This window comes from Callorhinus ursinus, unplaced genomic scaffold (genome assembly GCF_003265705.2).
Source record: "Callorhinus ursinus isolate GAN/ISIS: 27379988/994484 unplaced genomic scaffold, GSC_fseal_2.0 scaffold41, whole genome shotgun sequence".
NCBI classification, from domain to species: Eukaryota; Metazoa; Chordata; class Mammalia; order Carnivora; family Otariidae; genus Callorhinus; species Callorhinus ursinus.
Genome location: NW_027397103.1, coordinates 9,180,169 through 9,200,240, shown reverse-complemented (window position 1 = coordinate 9,200,240; position 20,072 = coordinate 9,180,169). Strand labels below are relative to the sequence as shown.

Sequence of the window (20,072 nt, the reverse complement as noted above, 5' to 3'; positions counted from 1 at the left end):
GGGAGGGAGAAGCAGGCTTCCTCGCAAGCAGGAAGCCTGATGTGGGGCTCCATCCCAGGACCCCGGGATCACGACCTGAGCCAAAGGCAGACACTTAACGAATGAGCCACCCAGGCGCCCCTCATTTCTTATTCTTACGTTCCATATCGAATCCTTCAGGAAATACTGTCAACTCTACTCCCAAAACATACCATAAATCCATCTACTCCATCTTTGCTGCCACTATCTGAGTTCAAGCATCAAAATAATCTCTCATCTGGATTATTCCAATAGCCTCTTAATACCTCTCCATGTCTTCCCTCTTGCTTGCCCATATTTCTCTATCTAGCAGAATGATCTTCCAAAACATAACTTTGTTCACATCACTCTTTGGTTTAAAACCTTCCAATTACATAGGATAAAATCTAAAGTCATTACCATGACCCTAGAGCGTATGATACAGCCTCTGTCCACCTCTCCAACCTCATTCTTTGTCATTTTCTCCTTCTACTTGCTCTGCTCCAGCTACAATGAACATTCTACTGCTCCTTGAATATATTTAGCTTATTTCCATCTTAAGATTTTTGCACCTGCTGTTCCATCCGCCCAGAAATCTCCTCAGATTTGCAACAGTCAGCTCCTTCTCATCCCTTAGAGGTCTCAGCTTCAGCGTTACCCCATTCCCTGATCATCTACTAGGAAGAGTCCCCACATCCAGTTATTCTCTTATCTCAGCATCCTGTACACTTTCTTCTTGGCACCTACAAACTCTTGTGTTTCCCTGTTTATTTGCTGCTTAGCTTTCCTGAAATTAAGATCCACTGAGTAGGTACCGACTGTTGTTCCTATTGTTTCCCAAGTGTTGAGCAGGCCTGGTACACGGTGGTGCTCAGTACATAACTGAACGAATGAAGAGGTGATCTGCCAACAGCTCGTACAAGGTCCTTGGACAGGTAGTTGGTGTAGTGGAAGGAACACAAACGTGGGTCCCAATTCTGACTTGACTACTTCTCAGCTGTGCCCAAGAGAGTTGGGCTCTCAGAGCCTTAATTACCTAACCTGTAAACGCGGGGTAAGAACACACTTACCTCGCAGCGCCAAATGCCTGCTTTGTAAAGAATAAAGAACCTGATTGGGAAAAAGAGCCTCACGTAAAACTAACCCTCCGAATACATAACTATGCCTGCTATTATTATACACAACTTTGTTCCCTTACCGCTAGACCCGCCCGGGACCTCCGTTTCCTCTTCTTCATCACGAATTGAAACCCCCGGCTCCTGCGCGCGGGCTGTTTCTGGCAGAACGAACCTCCAACTCGGCTCTGAGAGGAAAAAAGGGGCGCGAACGCCACTCGAGTCAGGTGGCGTTCTCCAGTGCTTCCGCCCCGTCGGAGCCCGACGCATTGCGTCATCAGCGCGGCGCCAGCGCTGCGGAGGGCCCCGGGGCCTGTCCCGAGTGTGGCGCAGCTTGAGGAGACCCTGGCAGATGCCTGAACATCAACTGCGTGGTTTGGGGGCGCTCGGAAACCCCAGCGGAGGGCGGCGAGGGGCGCGTGGAGCCGTGGGGGCAAGGAGTCGGGCGGCAGGACGGGCGGCCCGGAGCTCAGGCAGGACCCAGCGCCGGCGGGCGGCCGGCCGGCCGGCGGGGCTGCCCGGCGCGGGTGTCCCGGCGATGTGTGGCGCTGAAGCGGCATCGGGAGCAGCGGCGGCGGCGGCGGCGGCGGCCGGCTCGGCCTCGGCTTCTCAGCGGTGCCGGCGGCGGAGACGGAGGCGCAGGTTCCTCATTAGGACCTGGCGAGCCCAGGCCTAATCGGCGGCCCCGCGAGGCCTCTGCATAGCTCCCCGGACGGGGACCCTCCCCGCCTCGCCCTGCCCCGGGAGCCTGCCTCCCCGGCCGGGGATGAAGCCGGGAGGCGGCCGCACGGGGCCCAGCACAAAGGCTTGTCCCCGGGGGCCGCCGCCGCCAGCCTAGAGCCACCCACCGAAGCGGAGCCGGCGCCGGGGCCCTCATCCCCGCCGGTCCCTGGGGACGGCTGCTGCCGGTCTCCCCGAGGCCCAGGGGCCCGAGCGCCGAGCCCCTTGCTCCCCCGGCTACGGTGGGACCGGGCACCTGTGCAGCCTCCGCCGCTCCCGGCTGTAGAGGCCCCACGGAGCATGTCCAAGGAGAGCGACATGGAGAAAGCCATCAAGGTAAGGGGGAGATGCCCCCTTCCTCCCCGCTTTGTCCCTGTGGCATTCCTCTCGGCTCAGCCTCAGAAAGCGGAGAGAACTTGGAGTGAGAGATTCCAGCGACTCCGGGTTTCGGTCTTCCCAGATTCCGTGGACTGCGTTTTACAGCCCTTGAGTGAATGGTTTGTGTATGTATAGGGAGGGATGTCTGACTCCTAACTTCCCTGATTAAAGTAGGGATGTGATTTGTGCTCATCTAAAACGCAAGGTGAGTGGCGTGGAGATACTTGATATGAGTGGGACGGAGGGGGCCCTACTACTACACTTTCGATCACTCCCCGAGTGCCGCCAGTATTTGTTTCCGGATGATCTGCAACAGTACTTGGAGAGTTGGACTTTACCCATCGCTCTCGATTTGTTTGAAACCAGCCTCCTCGAAACCTGCAGTTTCGGAAGGGGTGGCTCGCCTTCTTATAAAATCTATCTTTTGGCACATATTGTTCTTACTTTTGCCTGTGTTCCCTCACCTTTTCCTCTTTCCTCTCCTCCTAGGGAGCATTTAATTTATTGAGGAAGAGCTCATGGTGTTCTGTGACTTACTGCTCTGTTAACAACAACAACAAAGCAAATATGTGTGTTCTAAAATGACCCAAATAAAGTGAAAAGTTTTTAAAAATCTGCTTTTTACTCTTTTTTTTTTTTAAACAGGCACTTTGAGGTACTAATAGTCAGAAAGTCATCTAGCTGTAGCTAGGAAGTTAGAGTCTTGTGTAAATTGAGCCCGAAGTTCAATATGTGTTATTTACTTACTTTGCAGTATTAAGTCAGTGCATTTAAGAATTTCATTTTCCCTTGAGGGACAGGCATCCATTGGCAACTTGGGCTTATTTTCCCCTTCAAGACACAGTTAAGAAGTTACACTTGTAATAATTTTTTGTGTAGCAAAGTTTATAGAAGTCATCAGACTTTCCAAAGAAACTTCACCTTTTAAAGGAGGCATGGAAATATACATACACATTAAGGAAGATCAGATTTTAAATAATAGAAATAAAGGTTCTAAAAGACTGCATTTTTTCTTTTGGTTTGAATTTTATTGGTACAGGGTCATGAATTGTTACCTAAAGTTATATGACTGGGTTGTGAATCAAAGCATATGGGGCAGATTTTTAAATTCAAGGATTGTCTGTTTTTTGCCAGGTGCTGTCTTAGGCACTGGTGGTGCAAAGCCAAACTCCTAGATGTCCCTGCTCTTATGGAGCTTCTGTTCTAGATGGTGGAGTTAGATAATAAACATTCTCGGGTGCTTATAATTAAGTATAAAAAGGGTGGGGAGTACTATTTTAGGAAGAGTAGTCAGGGAAGGCCTCTCTAAAAAGGTGACATTTGTGTAGAGGTCTGAAAGGAACAAGGGAGCAAACCACTGTCTCAGAAAAGAGTGTTACAGGCAGTAGGAACAGCAGATACAAAGGCTCTGAGATAGGTACAAGTCTAGTGTGATCCAGGAACAGCAAAGTGAATGCAATGGGTCAGTGATGTTTTAGGGAGGTGATGGGAAGCTAGAGCACACAGGGACTTGTAGACCATTGTAGGAACTTTGGCTTTGACCTTGAGTAGCAGAGGAACACTAGGGAGTTTTGAACAGAAGAGGGACATAGTTCTAGTGGGTAAATATATAAATGGGGAGGCAATGTTACATAGTGGCTACCATAGTTTCTCTAGGTAAACTCATGGGTTAAAATCTCAGCCTTGCCATTCATTAGCTGTGTCCTTGAGTAAGTCACTTCACTTCTCTGTCCCTTAGTTTCCCCACTCATAGAAAGGAGATAAAAACACTCCACAGCTCATAGCGTTTTTTGAGGATTTAATGAACAAATATATCTAAATGTGCTTATAATAATACCTAACATTTAGTAGGAACCTGATGAATGTTAGCTCATAGCAACTAAAGAGTCATTTAAGAAAGTCATAATTTTTTCACTTGGTCACTATGGCCCAATCTGACTTTCTTAAATTTTTTTTTAGCTTTTCTTCATGTACTTGACAGGTCATTGGTGAGTCTGCCTACTAGTTTGAGTGTGTCCAACCAATAAAAATAAGTGGAGCTGAAAATATCTAATCTGACAACTAGTACTGACTAGGATATACTCCCTTGGAAGCAAGCCAGCATGACATCAAATAAAACTTCTGCGGCATCGTGTTGTATTCATTGTTTTGCTTTCTGGAGGATGTCCCTCAGTGGTGAAGTCTGAGACCAGTGGAGTTCAGCTGGAAAAGCTGTTTTCCTGGGCTCTAATCAGACCATTTAAATTTCTGCTTCCTGACTACCTAAGAGCAGTCTGATTAGACTTTAACATCTCATCCTATTACTCTTCAAAATAATTAGGATAAGGCCAAGGCAACAACCATAGGCTCTGTCTTCTCATTTCTGTCTCTTCTCCCATAGCCCCATGACTCACTATTCCTAAGGCACTTATCTAAACCTGGAGAAAGAGCATTTTGGGATTAGGGATTACTTACATATTTGCCTTCTATTGTATATGGCAGAGTTTTTTTTTTTTAAGATTTTATTTATTTGACAGACAGAGACAGCGGGAGAGGGAACACAAGCAGGGGGAGTGGGAGAGGAAGAAAAAGGCTTCCCGCTGAGCTTGGAGCCCAACGCGGGGCTCAATCCCAGGACCCTGGGATCAAGACCTGAGCCGAAGGCAGATGCTTAACGACTGAGCCACCCAGGCACCCCGTATATGGCAGAGTTTTTAATATTTGATGAACTTAATGAAAATTCATTTCCTTAGTTCTAAAAATATTTTTAAAATTGCAGTATAGGGACGCCTGGGTGGCTCAGTCGTTAAGCGTCTGCCTTCGGCTCTGGTCCTGATCCCAGGATCCTGGGATCGAGTCCCACATCGGGCTCCCTGCTCAGTGAGGAGCCTGCTTCTCCCTCTCCCTCTGCTGCTCCCCCTGCTTGTGCTCTCTTTCTCTCTCTCACAAATAAATAAATAAATAAATCTTAAAAAAAAATGCAATATAATTTACATACCATAAAATTCAGTCAATGTAAGTGTGTAGTTCAAGAATTTTTAGTAAGTTTACAGAGTTGTGCAACTATCATCACAATCCAGTTTTAGAATATTTCCATCCCTGGGCACCTGGGTGGTTCAGTGGGTTGGGTGTCTGACTCGGTTTTGGCTCAGGTTATGATCTCCCTTGTGAGATCAAGCCCCGCAGTGGTCTCCGTGCTGGGTGTGGAGCCTGCTTGGGATTCTCTGCCCCTCCCCCCCAAACCCCTGCTCACATTCTCTCTCAAATAAATGGATAAAATCTTTTTTTTTTTAAAGAATATTTCCATCCCCCCTTGAAAGTTCCTTTTGCTTATTTGTAGTCAGCCTCTACTCCCACTCCCCACTCCAGACAGTCACTGATCTACTTTCTGCCACTAGTTTTGTCTCTAGAAATTCCAAATTAATGGAATTGTATAATACATAGTCTTACATATTTGGCTTCTTTTACTTACAGTACTTTTGAGGTTCACCCATGTTAGTGCATATATTAGGAGTTTATTTCTTTTTTATTGTTGAGTAATCTTTTTATTATTTATTCATCCCCAGTTGATGAACATTTAGATTGTTTCCAGTTTTAGCTAATACGAACAAAATGATATATAGAACTTGCCCATACAAGTTTTTGTGTAAACATTTGTTTTAATTTCTTCTGGTTAAAAACCTAGGTATCGAATTACTGGGTGGTATGGTAAGTTTATGTTTAACTTTTTAAGAAACTGCAAAACTTTTCCAAAGTAGCTTTACCATTATTCATTCCCACCAGTAGTGTTTGAGGGGTCTGTTGTTTTTTTTTTGTCTTTGTTTTTATTTTTGTTTTTGTTTCCTTCCTGACAAATACTTGGTATTGTTAGTCTTTCCATTTTAGCCATCCTAGTGGTTGTGTAGTGGCCTGATTGTGATTTTAATGTGCATTTCCCTAATGACTAATATTGTTGGTCAACTTTTCATGTGCTTATCTGCCATTTGTGTATCTTTTTTGGTGAAATGTCTATTCAAATCATTTGCCCATTTTTAGATTGGGTTATTTGTTTTATTATTGAGTTGTAAGGGTTCTTTATATACTCTGAGTAAAAACTAATTCTAATGCTATTGGGCATCTTTTTCATATGTTTGCCATTCATGTATTTTTTCCCCTGGTATTTAACTATATTAAAATCTTTTACTCATTTTTAAATTGAGTTGTTTTATTATTGAGTTGTAAGAGTTCTCTCTAAACTCTAAATAAAGGTGATTTATCAGACATATGATCTGCAAATATTTTTCCAGTCTGTGGCTTATTTTTTCACTTTTAATGGTTTTAATTTTGTTGAAGTCCAGTTTATCTTTTTTTCTTTTTCTTTTATGGATTGTGCTTATGGTGTCATAGTTAAGAAATCTTTGCCTAGTCTCAGGTTACAAGATTTTTCAACTGTATTTTCTTCTAGAAGTTTTACAGTTTTTAGTTCTTTATTTAGGTCTAATATCCACTTGGAATTAACTTTTGTGTGTGGTGTTACATAAAGATCTATGGTTTTATTTGTCTTTAATATGGATATCCAGTTGTTCCAGGACAGTTTGTTCAAAACACTGTCTTTTGCCTATTGAATTACTTTGGTTACATTTTTTGAGAATCAGTTGATCATAAGTGTGAAAGTTTATTTCTGGATTCTCTGTTCTGTTCTGTTGATCAATATGACTATCCTTATGCTAGTATCATACTAAATTTGATTACTGAAGCTTTATAGTAAGTTTTCAAAATTGGGTAGTATGAGAACAAACTTGGTTTCTCTTTTGGAAAATTAAGTTAGCTCTTCAAGTTCTTTGTATTTCCAAACAAATTTTAGGATCAGCTTGTCTATTTCTTCAAAAAATGTGCTGGGATTTTGACAGGGGCTCCATTGAACCTATAGGTCAATTTGGGGACAGTTGCCTTCTTAACAATATTGTCTTCTAATCCATGAACATGGTATAGCTCTCCATTTCATTAGGGCTTCTTCTGTTTCTCTTAGCAGTGTATTTGTAGTTTTCAGTGTATGGAGCTTGCACTCTTTAATAAATTTATTCCTAATATTTTATTCTCTGTGATGCTATTAAGAATTGTTTAATTTCATTCTTTGGATTATTTGTCACTAGTGTATAGAAATAACAGTTCATTTCTGTATATTGATAATGTGTTTTGCATCCTTACCACATTTGCTAAGTTCTAGATTTTTTTGTTGTTGTGTTGTAGGTTCTTTAGGATTTTCTACATATAAAAATCATGTCTTCAGCAAATAAATACCATTTTACTTCTTCCTTTACAGGATGCTATTAATGCTATTAATTTTGTTTTCTTGCCTTATTCCATGGGTAGAACCTCAGGTACAATGTTGAATGAAAGTGGCAAAAGTGGACATCTTGCCTTGTTCCTGATCTCAGGGGGAAAATGTTAAAGACTTATCAGTAAGTAAGTGGTTTTGTAGATGTCCTTTGTCCAATTGAGGAGTTTCCTTCTGTTCCTTGTTTGCTGAGAGTTTTTATCAGGAATAGGCATTGAATTTTTGTTAAATGCTTTTTCTTCACCTATTGAGTTGATCATGTAGTTTTTGTTCTTTATTCTTAATGTGATATGTAGTAACAATTGATTTTCAGATATTAAACCAATCTTGCATTCTTGGTATAAACCCCACTTAGTCTGATGTAAAATTATTCTTATATGTTTCTGTATTCAGTTTGCTAATAATTTTGCTGAGGATTTTTGCATCTGTATTCATGAGAGATATAGGTCTATAGTTTTGTGATGCCTTTGTCTAGCTTTGGTACGAGGGTAATACGTGCCTCAAAATGAGTTGGGAAGTATACCCTCCTTTATTTTCTGGAAGAATTTGTGTGGAGGTTTGGTATTCATTAAATCAATAGTTCTCAATAGGGGGCAATTTTTGTCTCTCACAAGACATTTGGCAGTGTCTGGAGATATTATAGTTGTTCAGTGCAGGTAGGGGATGCTTCTGGCATCTAGCAGGTAGAGGCCAGGAATGCTCCTGAACATCTTAACAATGCACAGGACAATCTCACAACAAAGAACTATCTGCTTCAAAATGTCAGTGATGTTGAAATGAGAAACTGCACTTTAAATGATTTGGTAGAATTTACCACCAAAACTGTAGGCCACAGCTTTGCTTTGTGGGAAGATTTTTTGTTATTAATTCCGTTTTTTTTATAGATTTATTCAGATTTTCTATTTCTTCATGAGTGAGTTTTGGTAATTTATGTCTTTCTAGAATTTGCCCATTTCATCTAGTGGTCTAATTTCTGGCATAAAGTTGTTTATGGTGATCCTTTATCATCATGCTTAGCTTCCTGTAAGGTCAATTGTGATGTCTCCTCTTTCATTTATAATATTAATAATTTGTGTTTTTTCTCTTCAGTCTAGCTGAAGGTTTGTTAATTTTGTTATCTTGAAGAATCAACTTTTGGTTTTGAATTTTCAGTCTTCTATTGTATTGATTTCTGCCCTAGTTTTTATTATTTATGCTTGCTTTGAGTTTATTTCTTTTTTCTCTAGTTTTTCAAGGTAGAAGCTTAGGTTATTGATTTGTGATCTTTCTTATGTAGGGATTTACAGGTATAAGTTTACATCTAAACACCACTTTAACTGTACATCATATATTTTAGCATATAGTCCCATCATAGCCATGGTTTTGCTTTCCGTGGTTTTAGTTACCCATGGTCAACCATGGTCTGGAAGCAGACGATCCTCCTTCTGAATCATCAGAAGGTCATGCCTTGTCACAAAGCCTACGTCACTCACCTCACTTCATCTCATCACATAGGCACTTTGTTATCTCACACCATCACAAGAAGAGGAAGGGTGAGTGTGGTACAAAAAGATATTTGTGTGTGAGAGAGAGATTACATTCACATAACTTTTATTACAGCATATTGTTATAATTGTTCTATTTTATTATTGTTGGCCTCTTACTGTGCCTAATTTATAAATTATAATTTATAATGTTAAGTTATAGATTTTAAATTATTAAACTTTATTATAGGTATGTATGTGTAGGAAAAACGTAGTATATATAGGATTTGGTACCAGCTCTGATTTCAGGCATTCCCTGGGAGTCTTGGAATGTACCCCCCACAGACAAGGGAGGGGACTACTGTATTGTGTTTTTATTTGATTGATTAATTAATTTATTTATTTTTAAAGATTTTATTTATTTTTTGACAGAGAGATACACAGCAAGAGAGGGAACACAAGCAGGGGCAGTGGGAGAGGGAGAAGCAGGCCTCCCACGGAGCAAGGAGCCTGATGCGAGGCTCGATCTCAGGACCCTGGGATCATGACCTGAGCCGAAGGCAGACGCTTAACGACTGAGCCACCCAGGCGCCCCGTGTTTTTATTTTCATTCAGATCAAAATATTTTCTTATTTCCCTATTTCTTCTTTGACCCATTGATTATTTAGAAATATTATGTAATTTTAAACTTTTTGTTGATTTCTAGCTTAATTTCATTATAGTTGAAGAACTTTATATAATTTCAGTTTTTTAAAAATTTATTGAGACTATGATTCAGCATATGATTTATCCTGAAGAATATTCCATGTGTACTTGGGAAGAATGTATATTCTCCTGTTGTTGGGTGCAGTGTTCTATAGATGTCAGGTCAAATTGGTTGACAGTGTTATCTTCTACATCCAGCTGATTTTCTGTTCAGCTTTTCTATTACTGAGAGTCGTGGTATTGGAATCTCCAACTATTATTTTTGAATTATCTATTTTCCTCTTATATTCTGTCAATTTTTGCTTCATGTATTTTTGGACTCTATTGTTAGGTGCCTGCATATGTGTTTATAATCCTCGTATTTTCCTGTTGAATTGACCTTTTCATCTTTATAAAAAGTGCCTCTCTCTCTATTAATATCTTTTTTTTTTAATTTTTTTAAGATTTTATTTATTTATTTGAGAGAGAGAATGAGATAGAGAGAGAGCATGAGACGGGGGAGGGTCCGAGGGAGAAGCAGACTCCCTGCTAGCAGGGAGTCTGATGCGGGACTCGATCCCGGGACTCCAGGATCATGACCTGAGCCGAAGGCAGTCGCTTAACCAACTGAGCCACTCAGGCGCCCCATTAATATCTTTTTGTTTTAAAGTCTATTTTGTCTGTTGTCTGTATAGCTACTTCAGCTGTCTTATAGTTACTCATGGTATGTCTTTTTCCATCCTTTTACTTTTTTCTCCATTTAAAAAATTGTAATAAAATTACTCATATCATAAAATTTACCGTCTTAACCATTTTTATATGTACGCTTCACTGGAATTAAATATATTTATAATGTTGTACAACCATCACCACCATCCATCCATATAATTTTTTTGATCTTGTAAAACTGAAACTCTGTACCCATTAAACAGTAACTCCTCTGCCTCCTTCCCCCCAGCCTCTACCAATCACCATCCTCCTTTCTGTCTCTGTAATACTGACTACTCTAAGCACCGCAGAAAAATGGAATCAGTGTTTGTCTTTTTGTGACTGGCTTATTTCACTTAGCATAATATTCTTATGGTTCATCCATATTGTAGCATGTTTCTGAATTTCCTTACTTTTTAAAGCTGAATGATATTCCATCATATGTATATGGACACTTAGGTCCCTTCCATGTTTTAGCTATTAGAATAGTTGTTATGAACATGGATATACAAATATCTCTTGAAGACCCTGTTTTCAGTTCTTTTGGGTATATACCCAGAAGTGGAATTGCTGGTTCATATGGCAATTCTATTTTTAATTTTTTTGAGGAACTGCCATACTGTCTTCCCTGGCATTGGAAATGTACCATTGTACATTCCCACCAGTAGTGCACAAGTGTTCCAATTTTTCCATATCCTCACCAACACTTGTTATTTTCTGTTTGTTTGTTTTTTAAGTAGTCTCCACACCCAGCATGGAGCTTGAACTCACAACCCTGAGATTAAGACCTGAGCTGAGATCAAGAGTTTGACACTTAGCCAACTGAGCCACTGAGGCACCCCTATTTGTTTGTTTTTTGATAGTAGCTGTCCTAATGGGTGTGAGGTTGTATCTCATTGGAGTTTTGATTTGCATTTCTTCATGATTAGTGATGCTGAACATTGTTTCATGTGTTTATTGGCCATTTGTATATCTTTGGGAAAATGTCTTTTCAAGTTCTTAGCCCGTTTTTTGAATCAGGTTGTTTTTGAGTTTTAGGAATTGTTGTATATTCTGGATGTTAATCCCTTATTTTTTTTTTTTTTTTAAAGATTTTATTTATTTATTTGAGAGAGAGAGCATGAGAGGGAGCATGAGAGGGAAGAGGGTCAGAGGGAGAAGCAGACTCCCCGCCGAGCAGGGAGCCCGATGCGGGACTCGATCCCGGGACTCCAGGATCATGACCTGAGCCGAAGGCAGTTGCTTAACCAACTGAGCCACCCAGGCGCCCTGTTAATCCCTTATTAGATACTTGATCTGCAGATATTTTCTTCCATTATGTGGGTTGCCTTTTTTACTCTGTTAATAGTGTTTTATGATGCACAAAATTTTTAAATTTTCATGTTCAACTTGTCTAGTTTTTCTTTTGTTGCCTGTTCCTTTAGTGTCTTATCCAAGAAATCATTGCCAAATACAGTGTTACAAAACTCGTGTCCTATGTTTTCTTCTAAGAATTTTATTGTTTTAGGTCTTACATTAAGGTCTTTGATCCATTCTGAGTTTTTGTATATGGGGTTAAGGGTCCAACTTTGTTCTTTTGCTTGCATGTGGATACCCAGTCTACCCAGTATAATCATTGAAATCCTTTTATTTTTAACTTGTTTGCTTCTCTGAATCCAAAGTATATCTCTTATAGACAGCGATGGTTGGATCTTTTTTTTTAATCCAGTAAATGTTAACCTTTTTACTATATCATTATTTTTATATCTCTCACAAATATATTTTGTTTATTATTTACAAAAACAGACAATGGATAGATTTGCCTGTGGGTTGTGATTTCCTAACCCTTGGTCTAGAAGGATTCCAAAGAATTACTTCATTCCATGTATCTCTATCTTTATTAAAGGCAGTATATATATTTCTTTAGCAGAATTCAGTCAATGTGTTTCTCATTGATGCCTTTGAATTAGTCCATAATTTACTTCAGTGAAGTGTTTTAACTGACCCATCCCTTCCTATATTCTCCTTGTCATTAAAATATGTGAGAAAATAGGCCATCCACACATGGAAGAGTTGACAGATCTGAGACTGTTACTTCTCCTCCCCAGCCAGGCTTCTTGAAGCCTTAGACCGGTTAGTGTTTATGGCACCATCAACAAAGGTGTGAGAATGAAAGCTGGGAAAGAGGACAAGAAGTGTAAGGAAAACAGGGTTCAGAAATCAGGGCTGTAGAGAGGCCTGGTAGTGCCTCTCTTACCTTCTGTAACGTCAAGTGGTAAAACTCCTGTCAGAGCCTCATCAGAGCCTCTACAAGTTGAACGGTCTTGGCTGTGTAGAGTACCATCTGAATGAGCACCGGCACAGTGAAGAATTTTGTCTAACGTTATTTTCACATCTCAGGAACTGGGGAAATGAACAATCCTTTGATCTGTTCATGACAGATAATTCCATGGAACAAATCTCTCTTTTCCACGAATCTCCTATGAGTGTATGTTTTCATTGGAGTTGAGGAGAAGGAGGGGTTTAGCAAATGATTTTACTCCACCATGATGCTTAGACTATGCTCCCAACTCCCTCTTTCCCAATCCTGTATTCCTCCCTGTCTTCTCCAGCACTTCTAAACAGTGGGAACATAAAGGAGGTAGGCAAATTAAATGGGTAGGTTTGAATTCTGTTTAGAAGGTGGTGATTGGGGACAGAGCCTGGGACCTCCCTGATTGGGCAAGATCTGTCCCTGATCTTCCGTGTAAGGCAGTTAACTCTGATAGCTGGAACGGTGCTAGGGAAGAGGCCAAAGCCATAGATTCTAGTCTCATTAGTCCCTGTAACTCACTGTGTGACCTCAAGCTCCTTAACCCCAGTGTACAGTTTTTTCAGAAGGAAGTTTGTGTAATGATCTAACTGATCTTTCCCAAGTCAATATCCCTCTATCATCGAGCTTTAGTCTCCCTTTCTAGTCTCTCATTCCACAGTTAGTGAGCATTTATTATATGCAGAGAACCTTTATCAAGAACTGGGCAGCAGGAAAGTGGAGATGATGACTGTTGTAAGCATATTTTGTATGCTTGCATATTAATTGGGCAGAAGCTCTTGTTTTTTTGTCTCTGAACTTAGCCTGGTGTCTGGCACATAGCAACTGCTCAATGAGTGTGGACAGATACCCTGTTCCCATGTACTGAGAATCGGGATTCTATTCGATTCTCATTGCAGCAAAACACTTTGAAAATCTCATGAGTTCCAGCCTAATTTCTCAAGGTCTCCATTTGGTTTCCTTTTCTTCCTGTGGAACCCTGAAAAATGAATTTTAGCCTGCCATAACTTAAATATGGCTTTCATGCCTGAAAGCCTATGGCAACAGGAGTTCAGCATATAGTGATTAGACAGGAATTCCATAAAAACTTTCACTAAATCATAGAGGCTGTATCGGGAACTATTGGAAGCTATTAAAACTAAATAAAACAACTGAAAACTATAAAAAATAGTTACACAATGAATATGACAATATCTTTGTACTCAAAATGATGCTATTGAAAATTAGATAAATTTATTATATTCACTGCTACCTTGTTTGAACTTTTAAGTCTCAATTTATTCAGTTATTTCAACAATTTGATCAACTTCTTCAAGGGTATAGGCCTTCTGTATCATAGAAGCATGTATCAGAGCAGTCTTTCTGGAACCTCAGAAAATATACTGACCATTTCATTTTAGCAATTGAATATTCAGTAGTGAAGCATTTTGAAAGAATATGTTTCTCTCACACTACCCCCGCCCCCTGAAAAACATTGAGTAAAATGGACCTTGTGGATGAGCTGAAGAATTTCTTCTTATCCAAAAGTGTTTGCTTTCTTTTTGCTGGAAAACAGTGCCTAACTTAGTCATTTAGAAGAAGTACCTAATTATAAAGCCAAAAGAATGCAAAGCCCTGTTTATCAGTTTCTTTTAGAAGATGAGATAGTGAGTGATAAGGTTTTCTGTTGTCCCACCTTGCTCAATTATTCGGCTTTTTAATTGGAGAATCATTGTCTGCCCCCTCCCTTTTCTGTTTTAATAGGAAACCTCCATTTTAGAGGAATACAATATCAATTGGACTCAGAAGCTGGGAGCTGGAATTAGTGGTCCAGTTAGGTAAGAGACGACATGCAAACTATGGCAGAATTGCTCCGCAAAGGGCCATTTGACATACGTCGTACATTAGAAGCATCAGGTGTGCCAGATTTGTGAAATAGCTTTAATTTAACAAGTGGACATATTTATGTAAGGCTTTTCATCATCCATTTAGAAATATATTTAAGTGACTGAGTCACGTGATCTGTAACACAGAATCATTTAAGATATCGAGACTGGGGCACCTGGGTGACTCGGTTGGTTGTGTTTGACTCTTGATTTCGGCTCAGGTCATGATCTCAGGGTTGTGAGATTGAGCGCTATGTTGGGCTTGCGCTAGGTGTGGAGCCTGCTTAAGATTCTCTCCTTCCCCCTCTGCCCCCACCCCCTCATTCTCTCTGTCTCTCTCTCAAAAAAAAAAAAAAAAAAGGATATTGAGGCTGTGGAGCTACTGTGAGAGTTGCTAGCAGAGGCCATCCTTGGCCATTACTTCCTTGGCCTTCTTCAGGTTGCTCCCACGTGGCTCAGTGGCTGAGGCCTGTGCCGGGAGAGTGAGATGGCTTTTCTGCCTCTCCGCCTGCTAGCCCTAGGGGCAAGTTTGTTTGGGTGCACCGGATATATTCTTGATTAGAAGTACAGTTCTAAAAAGAACAGACCTGTTAAATTGGTTTTCAGTGTAACGTAGATGATTTCTGATTAAATTTTTTTCCTCCAAATCTAGAGTCTGTGTAAAGAAATCTACTCAAGAACGGTTTGCACTGAAAATTCTTTTTGATCGTCCAAAAGCTAGAAATGAGGTATGACCCTTTATTGCCTTGATTTGCCTAAATATTGGAAGTGCCTACAAATTATTCTTTTTACAAGTAAGGCAGCTTCCTGGAGGGAATACAGAGATGCACAAAGAATTTTATATCCATATTTATCCCTTTCTCTATTCCTGTCATCATTACAAAGTGGTACCATATCTATCAGTACCAGAGGCTGTCAGTCTTACTTCCTTTAAACCACCTCTTGTTTTTTTTCAATTAATGTGGTTCTTATACCCTGAAGTATTCAGGTTTGCCTCAGCTTTTACTTATTGGACAAGGTCCTTAAAGAGTGGAGAATGGTGACTAGTGTCTTGTAAGTGTGCTGCAGGAGGGCTGTGAGGATGTGTTTCTAGTTCTAAAAAATACACATTTGTTTTAAATCATCTGGGTGTGGTGATGACATACTAGTAACATGTGCAGTGGAGGACGTATTCTTTTGCTTAGAGATACATGAATAATTTCTTTTTTTTAAAATTTTTTTTGATACATGAATAATTTCTGAAACAAAATGAGTTATTTGCCAGATTTTTCATTTGCTAATGGATAGGGCAGTAGAAAGTAAATCTGTTGGTGAGGTGATACGTTTCCTCTGTTCTCTTTAAGGTACGTCTGCACATGATGTGTGCCACACACCCAAATATAGTTCAAATTATTGAAGTGTTTGCTAACAGTGTACAGTTTCCTCATGAGTCCAGCCCCAGGTAAGACTACATGGGGGTCATCACCACATGTCCACCTCTGTACATGTAGGTCAAGGTGTAGTGGGGTTTTCCTCTCTTTTGTGCTCTCTTTCCCCCTCCCCCTTTCTCTCCATCCCTCCTTCCCTCCCTGCCTGCCTGCCTGCTTCCCTCCCTCTTTTCTCTCTTCTCTTCTTATTTTGGAAAATTTCAAACATTTGTAAAAGCAGACAGAATTATGTAATGAATCCCCAGGTAGCCATCACCCAACTTCAACAGTTGGGGTGGCCAACTCATTGTCAGTCTTGTTTCATCTATGCCCCACCCACTCTTTGGGACCCCCTGATTATTGTGATTACTTTCTCTTAAAAAAAAAAAAAGTATGTAATGTGGAATTAAAATAGATTCTATTTCAAATTAGTGAAAGGGGACCAGATATTACTAGGCACTGGCTTAGAGTTGATATGGCAAAAAGCTCTCATTGCTTAGTCTGACATTCCTTTTAAAGGAATAAATCAACATTATTCTTTTAGCTGCCAAATGTTTGGCAAGCCCACTGGGTGGCATTCTAAGTGTCTTCCAGGGGATTCAAAGTTAAATAAGGTATGATTTCTACTGGGGACTGAGATGTAAACCTATCTTCATAGCAGTGTGATAGGCACCAAGGAGAGGCATCCATAAGATATTTTGAGCTTACAAAGGAGAAGAGAGCTGCTAACTATAGGCTGGGGAGGTGAGGTGTCTCACAGAGTGGTTATGTGGGGGCTAGGACTTGGTAGGAGTCTTCCAGGTGGAGAAAGAAGATGGATTTGTAAAAACAAATGGGAAATCATAACTATTTCTTAACAACTGTGCTCTGTTGGTGAAAGCATTTGGATAGAAGCTGGAAGCATTTATATCAAAGAATGGTAACCAGAATTCTGATTTTTTTTTTTTTTTAACAACATGAGAATTTTTGCTTTTCTTTAGTAGCTGTGTAACCCTGTCCAGCTGTCTTGCTGGGTATGCTGTGGGTCACATGGAAAACTAGTATAGTGGGAAGAAGGAGTGAAGAGAGACACACATAGATACAGACATAGACAAAGAATGAGAGTGAATAACCAAGGTAGCCCAACACCAGCCAAGTGACTTGAAATTCATGTCCTATACAAAGTCATGTTCTGTTTTCAATACACTTTCTGTCTAGCTGCCCTAAATATGATACAAAAACATGTCACTTAAAAGATCACCCCCGGGGCACCTGGGTGGCTCAGTCGTTAAGCATCTGCCTTCAGCTCAGGTCATGATCCCAGGGTTCTGGGATCGAGCCCCATATCGGGCTCCCTGCTCAGCGGGAAGCCTGCTTCTCCCTCTCCCACTCCCCCTGCTTGTGTTCCCACTCTCGCTGTCTCTCTCTCTGTCAAATAAATAAATAAAATCTTCAAAAAAAAAAAAAGGTCACCCCCTCCTTTAACATCTAGTAATAACAAGTTAAGTCCAGTATCTTCAAAAGGATCATTGTCTTCAAAACTTAATTATTTTACTCTCATCTTAGCTTCTTAGAAAATTTTAGGTGAGGGATATTCCTTATCTATAGTGTCCAGTTGATAGTGACAAGGGGTCCAACTCCAAGGGGCATGGTAGGGCTAGACTTAGGAAGTAGTTACACACTTTGTAGATGAGGTATCTTTAGGTTAGCTATTTGATGTTTCAGTTTTTTTTTTTTTTAACTTAACAAAATCAAATGCTTTCAAACAGGGCTCGACTCTTAATTGTAATGGAGATGATGGAAGGGGGAGAGCTATTTCACAGAATCAGCCAGCACCGGCACTTTACAGAGAAGCAAGCCAGCCAAGTAACAAAGCAGGCAAGTTAACCCCGGGTACCAATCAAACTGCCAACAATGTTGGTTAACAAGTACAATTTCATTGGGGGGAATAAAAGAAAGCTTGAAGAAAAGCTCTATTTGATCTCTCATTGCCTGCTTTGTTATGTAATCAGAAAAGATGCTTTGACAGGAGAAATGTGACCCCTTTTATGCTTGGGGGGGGACTGTATTTTTAAGTGGTTGTCAATTGCTTGCCTATTACAAGATTTAAATAAACTCTGGAAGAAAGGTAACCTTTTAATTCCTCTGTAGACTGTAGATATCTTTGAGTATGTAGTGTTCCAAGCAGTGTTGGACTTTGAGATAAATTGCTGTTGATAACACCTGAAAGATTGTATGGGATAAAAATATCTTCTGGGACAATTGTATACAAGATACTTTTTACTTATGAGTCACCTCATCAGATTTTAATAGAATTCTAAGGTCTTTGTAATTCTGGGTTATTCCTGATTATAGTCTATTTTGACATCACATTTTATTGCTAGAAAAATGATTTATGTCACAAACAATACTAGGACTCTAACAAAATAACCTCTTGAGGAGGTGACAAGCTAACTCCACAAGGCTTATCTTCAGGCCAAGCAAGCAAGGCAGAAAGCAGGAATCAGAGTTCAATTGGTTTCTAAAATTTCTTCCAAGTTTTCCATGAGCCTCAAGCATTTTTCCCTCACTTAAAGCAAGAATTCCTATCAAAGTCTCTGCTCACTGGGCCAGAGCCTCTTGTGGTGTTAGCAGAAGACTTGGCCCTCTGGTAGCGCACTAGCTGAGCTTGTGAGCACTGCGGCCAGCCAGCGGCCTCAGCTTCAAGCGCTAACAGTGTACGGGAGCCTTAAGCATTTTTGGATGCCTCCTTTCTGGTAGGGGGGAACTGATATTTGGAATGCCAAGACAATTCCATACTGAGAGTTGAAGAACAGGTAGAATTTGTTCTCTCTATTTAATTTTAAAAATTACATCTTGTATTTTTCAAAGATTTCAAATATTAGGATGTGCTCTGAGAATCTCATATAAAACAAAAACCCTTCCAACCCACCTAAACAGGCGACATTTCATTTCAGCAAATGGGATGAGCAAATTGGAACATCAGGTGGAAAAATGCAGTTAGCAGCTTTCCATTTTTCTTGAAGGCAGAGCCTGGAGTTGAACCCCTGGACAGTGTGGTTCTCTCTGGAGCCAGGTGTTAGCGCCCGCTGCCCTGCTAGGGGAGCCCAGGCCCGCTGAAGACTGCCCGGCACAGAGTTTACTCTGCCGTGGTGGGTGCATCTCAGAGGAGTGGAATTAGAAGCATTTCGTCCTTCCCATTTCGTACAGGATTTAACCATCAGTTTACTTGGACAAAGAAGTGTTTTACTGTTTTATTTATTTATTTATTTAGTTTAATGAAATACAGGTTGCAGCTAAACTAAGCTGAATTCATTTCTATTTCTTGGTACCCATCAGTTTACTTGGACAAAGAAGTGTTTTACTGTATTTATTTATTTATTTATTTAGCTTAATGAAATACAGGTTGCAGCTAAACTAAGCTGAATTCATTTCTATTTCTTGGTACCCAAAGTCTTACTTAATTTCTGCTGTAAAACTGAAAACCAACCACAGTCTTAATTGACTTAATTAAGGATTTTTTTTTTTTTTAATATCCTGAGTTCTCTAAGCCAGCGGCATTAAAGAACTATCTTTTCTAAGATATGGTTGCTCCATTATGTCCTTTTCCAGATAGCTTTGGCTCTACAGCACTGTCACTTGTTAAACATCGCTCACAGAGACCTCAAGCCTGAAAATCTGCTCTTCAAGGATAACTCTTTGGTGAGATGACTTGTTTTTCTGCATTTTAGTGCTGCCACTCTCAACACAGTTCGGGAATGGGTGTGTAGGTATAGATTCAGAGTTCTCTGAATCCATGGTGAAGAGGCTTTAAGCCAAAGTGCTTCCAGCAGCTTACTTTCCCCACTTGTTTCCTTGTAAGAGGCTCAGAGACATTCTACTATACCCCTGGCATTGATAGTTTTGGATGGTACTGATATACATTTTTAAGACTTAAGATTCTGGATATGATTTGGGGGTGCTTTGGAAAGGGGCAGGAATCTGTTACACTTACCTTGAAGTGTAATAGTTGTATTTGCCGTTCGTTAATGCTGATAAGATGTTTTTTTCTCTCTAGTCTCACCCCCTGCCCCATGTACTGTGTCCCACCAAATAAGTTGCTCGGGCAATCTTGAAGCTGATGCTGAAAGTGAAATCGCACCCTGGATTGGAGATGATGGGCTGGTAGATA

The 20,072-nt window shown here is 40.4% G+C and overlaps 1 protein-coding gene across 3 annotated transcripts in view; it reads left to right on the top strand.

Annotated features, from left to right (window-relative positions):
- Positions 1–1,567: 1,567 nt before the first annotated feature.
- MAPKAPK5 (MAPK activated protein kinase 5) overlaps positions 1,568–20,072 on the top strand; it is a 39,974-nt gene continuing 21,469 nt past the window's right edge. For 2 of the 3 annotated variants that reach the window (XM_025889638.2, XM_025889637.2), the window contains exons 1-6: positions 1,568–2,168; positions 14,395–14,468; positions 15,169–15,244; positions 15,860–15,957; positions 17,671–17,779; positions 19,514–19,603. In XM_025889638.2, coding sequence (XP_025745423.1) covers positions 2,133–2,168; positions 14,395–14,468; positions 15,169–15,244; positions 15,860–15,957; positions 17,671–17,779; positions 19,514–19,603 — 483 coding nt within the window. In that variant the 5' untranslated portion in view covers positions 1,568–2,132. Of the gene's footprint in view, positions 2,169–14,394; positions 14,469–15,168; positions 15,245–15,859; positions 15,958–17,670; positions 17,784–19,513; positions 19,604–20,072 lie in introns of all 3 variants that reach the window. The other variant, XM_073881113.1, reaches the window with a different exon arrangement.